Genomic DNA, 10,022 nt, shown 5'->3' with positions numbered 1-10,022 from the left:
AAGACCGACCCAACAAAAAGTTCTCATCGGAAGATAATAGGGTTTCATGTTCTCATCTTCCTAACTCGTTGGTGCTTTTGGTGCCACAGATTTGCCCATTGTCCCTCGTTGAAACTATGACCATAAGAAAGAGTTCAATGATGGCATGTGGCCCCCTCAATCTCTATCTCTTCATCTGTTGGACCTCGATATCTACATAGTCGCATTGAGCTAGACATTGATATTAATATTTGAATAGAGCGTCAGAAATTACTGAAACCAACTTGAATTTCTAAATCATTATAATAGAAACACAATAAAAATTGATGCGGAAACAAAATAGCATACCTCCGGTCATTATTATAAAAAATTTATACATAAATTTATTCTTGAACTTTTGCACTTCTCGACTCAGAACTCTCGTTTAGATTGTGTAGAAAACTCTTTCCCTTCGAAGAGATGATTGAGTCGAATGACCAAAATCCTCATATATATATATATATGTTCTACCACCTAGAACATTTATTATCATCAATTCATAACGTTCAAGAATTAATTCAAATTTATAACGTTTGAACTATAATGAAGAACTTTAATGATATTAAATATTTAATTTAATAATAACGATTTCATGTATAAAAAATAAAAAATTAAAATCATTTAAAACATAATTAATGAAGAAATTCATGATAATGAATTATGAATCTTAATGAAAACAGTTATATTATTATTAAATTAGATATTTAATAATAACGGTTATAGAGAGATCAGAGGGAGATGTATATACTTACTATATCCAAAATGAATTATTTTTTACATATCTATCCTTTGAAAGTTTAGAAATGAACATATTTATCTTTAAAAAAGTTTGATAATACACATATCTCACTCTGAATATCTAACTATTACATATATTTTATTTATAATACTAAAAATTTGTGTACCTATAAGTTTTATAAAGTATTGAATTTTTAAATATTTAAAACATAATATCTCTTATATGTATTATAAGGATCACATGAGTTATACTCTATCTAAAACATAATAAGTCATACTACTATTAACGTAGTTTATCCTCTATAAAGTTATTATGTCAACTATTCCATTAAGCCTAGTGGTCACATAAAATATCTCATGTATTTTCATTGATTATTTGATTATTCTTTTTCTACACTTAAATTTAAATGAATAAATGTAAAATTACAAATTTAAAAATAAAAAAATAGAAACACTTGGAAAGGATAATTAATGGTAAGTTGGAGTTTCAACGTCACTGTTTTGATGTTTTTGGAAGAGTATTAATAATGCATATGGAGAATTATTATTATGATGTATACGTTAAGTCCTTTTAATTTTATTATATCTCTTACATTTAAATTTAGATCGGTAAATAAAAAAATAAAAGGGATATATATATATATATATATATATATATATATATATATATATCGCTTTAAATTCGAGCGACCAATATTTATCTTACTTATTTGGTCGCCTACCCGCTCATCCACCGATCTTTGCCGTCGACGAGGTCGGCTGCCCGAGTGGGTCCCGCAATTCAGTCAAATGCGGTATGACCGTAGGTGCGGCGCCCATGGTAACTGTAGGAGAAGCAATAAAAACGATGCGATCCAAAACGCAGGCGCCCGCGAACGCAGGCGAGAGGTGGCCACTGCCATCAAACAGCGTCTGCGCGTGCTTCCCACCGAAACCACGCCCCTCCTACCAATGGCGACGGACGCCTCTCTCTCCAGGAGGCGTCGTGTTCAACCTCAGGACATCAAGCAATATGAAGAGAGAAGACGACGGCCCACCGCGCAAAGGAGAAAGCGAAGACGAGATGGTACCACTTCACCAACCCAAACTCGTTCAAGTTAATATTGCCCGGTTGGTGTTTGTGATATTGCTGGCTCCCATTCAATAGCCTGCCATAGTAAATTGGTCTCTCAATCGTGGTGAATTGCGGTGTAAGCAAGGGTGGGTTGAATGGTAACATCGAGATTTGCGTTCCCCTGAAGTCAAAACCATCTTACTCATATACAAGCTGTGAATTCCAAATTAGAGATGTAGACCATTCAACATCAACAAGTTAGATAGAATTAAAAGGGACAAATCAAGAGCAAATAAAGATTCTACTTGATAAGATGCTTTAGAAATTTGATCGTAGGAAGGGATGGGTGTTCGATTATTCAATGATCACCATTGAATTGTCCTCTCGAGCATGACCCAATCCAAGGACCAAAAAAGTATTTTTCTAAAGAGATGTCTTTTGATGAGCTGTTTTCTTTCTTTAGAGTAGAATCAAATGCTCACTTCATTGTTCAATATGTTCATACTCATGGAGTTTGAATAGCATGTGATCTGCTGCTTCTTGTAATTTGGCTATCGCCTTGACACTGGAACACTGCAATCCATCATCTACATGTGTGATCACAGTGTGAAGTTTCAGAAGAGCTGATGCACCACAGTATGAGCAGTTTGAGTAGAATAAATAAGTCGACTGTGCTTTGATGAGTGGGTTGGAGGCTGCTGCTATTATTCCTCATTGGTCCCATCATGACAGCTGCAAAACCTTTGCCTCTCGCTTTCTCCTCCCCTTGAATTGGCTGCAATGCCCTTCTCTGTCGCCTCTCTCTCTTCCCTCGTTGTTGCTGTCTTTGAAGATTCTGCTGGATCTCACAGCCTACCTTCTTCTTCCTCCGTTAATGGCTTAGTGTAGCTCTGCTACTTTGCCTTCTTGATTTATCTGTGCTGGTCTCTTTCCTTGCCACTGTCAATTTTGCAGACTATCAAGCACCGAGGGACTTGGAATCTTTCTTCGCCCTCTAGATTTCCACCTCCTCTGCTCCTCTTCTAAGCATCACAGCAACCAAATTCTTCCAAGATTTGATCTTTATCCAAAACTTGCTCTTCTCCACACCTTTTCCCATCGACTTTGTTCCCAAAATCTGATTTTTTTTTTTTCCCCCACTAGTTATGATTCCACGCATGTTGCATCTCCATATCTGGATCGCAGTCTCTTGCAACAGCTGAGCTTCTCTTCCCACCAAGAAGACAAAGGAGGGGGCAACGATGTCTGGTTACGATCTCTCGAAGAAAACAGTCATCTTTGGGCTCCATTTGTGGGCTGTGGTCGGCATCTGCATTGGCGTCGCCTTCGTCCTCCTTCTCTTCCTGATCTCCCTCTGGATCGCCTACAAGCGCAGCAGTAGCTCCTCCCGGAAGCACACCATCCCTAAAGTCCCCAAAGAAATCCAAGAAGTACATGCTGGATCTGCGCCTTCCCATTCCTCCGAAGCCGAGCCCTCTCCTCTGCCCAGCAAGCAGCCAGATGAGGAGAAGCCGATCATGCTGCAGAGGATTCACGTCGAGACCGGGAAGGAGCACCGCATCACCTACCCAGAGCGCGGCAGCGGCGGGTCATCGCATGGGAGCGGAGAGAGCCGGTCGGTGGACCAGGCGCCGGCCTCGGTCCCTGAGGTGTCCCACTTGGGCTGGGGCCACTGGTACACCTTGAGGGAGCTTGAGGTAGCGACCGGCATGTTCTCAGATGAGAATGTCATTGGAGAAGGTGGATATGGCATTGTCTATCATGGTGTCTTGGAAGATGGCACTCAGATTGCAGTCAAGAACTTGTTGAATAACAGGTACTTACTCAAGTCATTATAATTCTGTAGAATTTTAAGCACAAAATCTTTCATTAGACCTACTCATCAAGATCTTATTTCAAATTGATTTTGCATGTAGAACAGCAGAACCAATTTAACTACTGCCACTTGGTATGTCTGTTAATGCATAAAGATGATAGTTTGCATCTGCCTTAGCCTTAGCATGTGCATATATAGATGTGGGAAATGAGTTCGGGATGAAGACAGTCTTCTGTCGATTTTCCTTATATGAAATTATCCATGTGCAATATACCTCTTGGAGAGATTTCTGCAACAAAATATTCGTTAGAAGAGACGGCTAACACCAATGCAACAAAATTATCCATGTGCAATATATCTTAAGGTACAGTGTCAAACCCAATGCATGAGGCTCTCACCAAAGGGGGAGGGGGGGTTTTTTTGAGGAAGATAAATTTACGATGTCTTATCCTTACAAAGTAAAGACACTATTTTCACAAATTGAACTTTGATCAATTAAGTAACAAACGAGTAATCTTCCCATTGTAACAATGTTCTTCCTCAAGTCATCAAAATTTACATCCCTATAAATTTATATGGATAAATGTAAACTTATTGGGAGCGTCGTCTGACATAAATTATAGGGATAAATGTAAACTTACGTTCCTATGTCAGACCATTATTATCAGACAAATTTTGATGTACTAAGAAGATTGTAGCCGATGAAAGTAAAGGTTTGCTTGAGATGTAATGACCAAGTATTAGTTGAAAGAATGATGTTTCCTGTGCGATCTATGAAAAAACAATTACCATTATCCAGAAGCACTTGGCCCAGATCCGGCATAATCGCTGTGAATTGGGATTTAAATTGGAGGTCAAGTGATTGGTTGTACCAGAATCTGGATACCAACATTAATTTGTAGTTGTTGAGGATGAAGCAAGCATTTCTACCATGTTGGGTGAAAGTTTAACACCTGGCTCTGGTCAAAGTGATGATGGCATTTGTTGGCTGTATGTCTAGATCTTGGACAGTCTTGTTACTGATCTTTCCACCCTGCGTTGTCGCTAGAGTTCTGATTTTGAACATGGAAGCCTTCACATTGCTTTTTTTTTTTTTATGCTTATAAAGACTATTTAACTTTGAGGATGACTGTATCACAACAAATGATCAATTTCAGATCTTAGATCAAACAGTACACACAGTACACAAGCGATGAGATCTATATTAGTTACTACCTCGTCAGTGTCTACTAACTGATCTGAAAATGATTTAATTTTGTGCAGATAATCCTGCAGTTTAGAAGATCCTTTCTTTGATGTTTGAAGATTGTATTTCATATGCACTAGTGTTGCTTTAGATTGAGAAGCACAGATCTCATTAAGGTAGTTTCACCACCTTGGCTGGTTGCAAGAGAAACCGCTTGAGTTAAAACTCCCTTGGTCAATGACGAAAGAGTATTGCCAAGAAGCGATCTTGTTTTGCCAAGATAGGTATTCTGGATTATTTTTTAGAATGATTGACACTGTACCTTAAGATGGTGATGTAAGAAATTTAGGTGATCTTTTATCTACGTAGACTTCAAAATGACAAGCTTGAACGATTGATGCTATCTGCGACTTCCATGAAAGAAACATTACAATTCATTTTGACAAGAAATGGTCTGTAAAAGTGCTGGAAGGATGGATTTTCAGGTGTAATAATTGGAACTTTTGTGGGATTTGCAATGAAGCGATTATGATGTTTTTTCCTTGAATGGATTTAGACATTAGAAGTTATCTTTTGTTGAAATTTTAGCCACAAAATACTTGATATCACAGAAGGTTAACAATAGATACAAGTCCGTTATAACAAAGCCTGTTACAATCATCTCTATAGATGAGCTTATATAACTGATAGAGATGTGTATCACTAGCAACAATAAACCAATGTTGAATGCATGATGTTTAAGTATTGAAATAGTTCCAACTACTATCAAATCTCCATTTTCATTTGGCAAGAGAATATTTTACTGGACCTGATATTAGAATAATTAGCAGTTCTGTAGGTTACAATTGTAAGTGGACTAGGAATTCAATCAGTATCTATTGCTATTTATATTCATGCATCAATATTAGTGTATGCGTTCACCTCAGTACCCGTATCATGGGAAAACCATGTCAAATATACTTCAGATCAAGGCACTCAAATAGTTTTCATATTCTTCAAATTCATTTTATTTTCACTTTACAATAAAGTTACTTTAAAGAAATTTAGAAGTTCCAAGTGGCAGAATTGCAGTATGTTATAGTAGGGGATCTGTCATTTATATTCATAATTTTCATGAATCCCATTTGGAAAAGGTAACCCAATTTCTGTATCATCTTAATGAATGAGGAGATTTTATCTGCACAAAAAATTTAATCCAATTAGATATCCAAGAACAGATATAGTATTATCCAAGGCGGTGACTTAATTTGACCTATTCACTTGTCGTATCAGGGGCCAGGCTGAGAAGGAATTTAAGGTTGAAGTGGAAGCAATAGGACGTGTTCGCCACAAGAATCTAGTGAGATTGCTAGGATATTGTGCAGAAGGTGAACATAGGTATATTATCAGTTTCTATCCTTGTCCTTTTATGATGTAATTCCAGCACATTTGTGTTGGAAATCAACTGAAACAAAGATAATTTCTAATCTTTTGTCTGTGCAATTTAGGATGCTTGTTTATGAATACATAGATAATGGGAATTTAGAGCAATGGCTTCATGGGGATGTTGGTCCTTCCAGTCCTCTTACTTGGGAAATTCGAATGAACATTATAATTGGTACAGCAAAAGGGTACGTTTCTAACTTCTGTGCTGCTTATTGTGCTTTAACCTTGACATATATAATGTTTGATTAATTTCTTTCTTTATGAGACCATAAATGTTCAAGTGCAGGTTACTGTACTTGCATGAAGGGCTAGAGCCAAAGGTTGTTCACCGAGATATTAAGTCAAGTAACATACTGCTTGATAAGCAGTGGATTCCCAAGGTTTCAGATTTTGGACTGGCCAAGCTACTAGGCTCAGGGAGGACCTACGTCACCACGCGTGTGATGGGAACTTTTGGGTTCGTGAATACTGTCTTTTGCAACTTTGTAATACATGGAAGAAGTATATTGTTGCAAGGACTGATAAATAACATTAGCTTCTTTCTTGCTTGTAGTTATGTGGCTCCTGAGTATGCTAGCACTGGTATGTTAAATGAGTCAAGTGACATATATAGCTTTGGCATTCTTATCATGGAAATAATATCTGGTCGGAGTCCAGTCGACTACAGCAGACCACCAGGCGAGGTTAGTCTTAAATCTTGCATGCTAAAGTTTGAGATGTTAGTCTGAGAGCTACTTAATTGTAATCATCGAGTCGTATCTGTTTTTCAGGTTAATCTGGTAGATTGGCTTAAGACAATGGTAAGTAATCGAAATTCTGAAGGTGTCTTGGATCCAAAAATTCCCGAGAAACCATCATCAAGGGCATTAAAAAGAACACTTTTAGTTGCATTACGATGTGTGGATCCTGATTCACGGAAGAGGCCAAAGATGGGACATATTATTCACATGCTTGAAGTCGATGATTTCCCGTACCGAGATGTAAGTCGATTAATCATCATGCGAGTTACTGTTACCGAAAACCTTGTTTTTTTTTTTCCCTGCTTTTTCTCCTTGCATTCTAAGTGTCCTATTACTTATTATATATTTTAGTATCATAGTACCTATGTTTTGATACTTCTTGTGCTACTCTTCAAGCTCGGATACACCTAACAACCCACCCACCCCACCACCCCCCCCCCCCCCCCCCACGCGCCGAAAAAAGAAAAGAAAAACAACTGAAAAAAAGAAACTTGAAAAAAAAAAAATTCACTAGCTGTGTGGTTGCTCCAGTTTCCAATTTATCTTCTGGTTATCTTGGCGGTTAGATTAGGTTACCAGCTTAGATTAGCATCTCAAAAAAAGTATCTTAGATCTTTTAGTAATCATCATACCTGTTGGATTAGCAACGCTTTATTTTTTTCTTTTTCATTTGATGCGGTAAAGATTAGGTTGTGGCTCGAAAGTTAGAATTTCAAGAAATGCACTTTCTTTTGTTATTAGAACATGATTTCAATGGAAAAATACAATTGGTACTCTATTTACCTATTTTTCCAGTAGAAACTAAGTGCCATATTGTGCCATTATCTTCTCTTCAGACGCCTTTTCTATTTCAGTCTTGTAAAGAGTATCTTCTACATATGACCTCTATTTTGAGTTCCTTTTTGGCAGTAAACTCCTTTTCATCCTGAAATTTTCTGATATTTCATTCTATCTTCTGTTGTATATTTGATTTCAGGATCGTCGAGCAGGAAAGGATCCAAGGCAAACAAGCCATGAAAGTCCACGAGACAAAGAAAGACTACCGGAACAGCCTGTGACCACCGAATCAGGTGCTAATAGCGGGAATGAGAGTGGCACAAGATGTTAGACATTCTCGCTGGTGAAAAGATCTCTCTGATGATACAGAAATGCCTCCCAGTCTTTCTTGTATCAAGACCAAGCAACATCTCAGAAACCTAATTGTCAATACACACTTGTTCTTTGTGTCGATAAGTGGCTCAGATGAATGTTGAGCCTCCGTTTGTATATGTTGTTTCATGTTAGTTCTCGTGTACAAAGCTATGTGCCATCGACCATACGATGCTGTATCATTTCTTCATTTGTACTTGATGAAGCTCTTCCGAGTGGATTTTTGTTTGATTAATTGCCTTGTATAGTCTGCACCAATCACGCTGAATTGCTCTCTGATCAAACTTCATACTGTATCGTTGCAAAATACTACACACATACAGGGAACCAAGAGCATCACAAATTTGAGATCACGGACGTAAAGACATTCAATCAGTACTTTGTTGGTATCATAGAATTCGAACTTGAATTTTCTTAATCCTATCATCGAGATGGTTTGCTATTGAACCTGAATTATAACTTGATTTAATGAGATAAATCTTTTTTTTGCATAATTTGGTGCTTCAGATGGTAAAGGAGAATTAAAGTGGAGAAATGAAATCAATGTAGATGTTATAAGAGCACACAGGCAGAGCAATGACACAATTCCGGGGGTCATATAATAAAACTAGTTCGTTCATCTTCAAGTTTGTGTGGAAAGAGCCATTAGAGTCTCCGGAAAATAAGGATTCGGACTGAGCCACAAGAGAAGGACCAGTAAGGAATACATTTGGCTCCTCGGAGAGAGTAAGAGTTGTTGTGGTTTTTATTAGATTAGGATGCATCGAACGCTAAGAGATGTTTTCGGCACATGCTTCTGTTTGGTTAGGCGATGTCGAGCATGAGGAGATGCTTCAACTACGACGGCCTAAGAGAGACACATCAACCACATCGTACACTTATATCTTGTTATGATGCATCGAGTATGAGAAGATGTTTTGACCGTGGAGGTCGTGTTGAGCTCATATCGAGCACACTTTTATTTGATTATAGGACATGTCGAGTGTGTGGGAGATGCTTTAACTACTAAAATCGCATTGGACGTAGAATATGATTTAGGATACATCGAGCACAAAAAGAGATACGATTGAGTCAAAGACACGATCGAAAAGCACAAAAAGAGATACGATTGAGTCGAAGACACGATCGACTTGAGTCACGATGGAGTTCAGCTTTGGATCAAACTCCGGTTTTTTTATTGAACATTAAGCAACTAGTCACTTCTTCCACAACCAATATGATGACCAATATGATACAATCAATCTCGGGAATCAAACTGATATGGTGTAATTGATCTAACCTGATCCAAATTTTCTACAACCAATATGATGACCAATATGATACAATCAATCTTGGGAATCAAACTGATGGTGTAATTGATCTGACCTGATCCAAATTTTCTAGTGTTATCAAGCATGAAGGAGAGAAAGAAATGCCCTTAGCAGAAATTTTTGTGTAAGTCAATGAGGATACTTAATTCTATTTGATACATTCCATACAAAAATCTATATCGAGTGCGTCCGACAATTTGATAAATTCTGAACGAAAATATACTTCGAGATAGATGTCGATTCGATTTTACATGACCATAATCGATTCAAAAATAATAATAAAAACATTCTCCTTAAATATCATAATGATATGACGCATTCAATTAACACGTTATCATCTCTTAGCTCCATAAATCAAATTCTAACTGACCAAAAGCAATAACAATATGAAAAGCCTACACCTAAAGAGTTCATAAAACAAAAAGTCTAAAAATGCAGGAACAGATTCCGGGACTTGTCTGCTGCCCATTCTTTTAATGCAGCAGACACGTTTTCTCAATTGAAGAACATTGCTGCTTTTGATAGGAAGCTTTCATACATTTCCTACAGAAGTTGATCATCTTCACAGAGAATAACATTGCACGAA

At 37.5% G+C, this 10,022-nt stretch overlaps 1 protein-coding gene across 2 annotated transcripts; it reads left to right on the top strand.

Annotated features, from left to right (window-relative positions):
• The first annotated feature begins 2,321 nt into the window (after positions 1-2,321).
• Positions 2,322-8,361, top strand: LOC135633677 (probable serine/threonine-protein kinase At1g01540). Of its 2 annotated transcripts, XM_065143435.1 has the most exons (7): positions 2,385-3,626; positions 6,085-6,189; positions 6,300-6,422; positions 6,524-6,694; positions 6,791-6,920; positions 7,008-7,217; positions 7,954-8,361. In XM_065143435.1, exons 1-7 carry the CDS (start codon positions 3,052-3,054, stop codon positions 8,083-8,085), a joined length of 1,446 nt encoding a protein of 481 aa, XP_064999507.1. In that variant the 5' UTR covers positions 2,385-3,051; the 3' UTR covers positions 8,086-8,361. The 2 variants fall into 2 exon arrangements, with proteins under 2 accessions (XP_064999506.1, XP_064999507.1); XM_065143434.1 differs by having other exon boundaries at positions 2,322-3,626; positions 6,524-6,920.
• The last annotated feature ends 1,661 nt before the right edge of the window (positions 8,362-10,022 follow it).

The sequence above is a fragment of the Musa acuminata genome, chromosome BXJ3-3 (genome assembly GCF_036884655.1).
Source record: "Musa acuminata AAA Group cultivar baxijiao chromosome BXJ3-3, Cavendish_Baxijiao_AAA, whole genome shotgun sequence".
NCBI lineage: Eukaryota > Viridiplantae > Streptophyta > Magnoliopsida > Zingiberales > Musaceae > Musa > Musa acuminata.
This window is presented reverse-complemented; position numbering and strand designations above follow the sequence as displayed.

Bases quoted from the DNA above. Each gene is read 5' to 3' on its own strand.
- LOC135633677 (XM_065143434.1), top strand. From the start codon at position 3,052: ATGTCTGGTTACGATCTCTCGAAGAAAACAGTCATCTTTGGGCTCCAT. The intron at 3,627-6,084 runs GTACTTACTCAA...TTGTCGTATCAG, and splicing joins AAGAACTTGTTGAATAACAG to GGGCCAGGCTGAGAAGGAAT. The intron at 7,218-7,953 runs GTAAGTCGATTA...ATTTGATTTCAG, and splicing joins ATGATTTCCCGTACCGAGAT to GATCGTCGAGCAGGAAAGGA.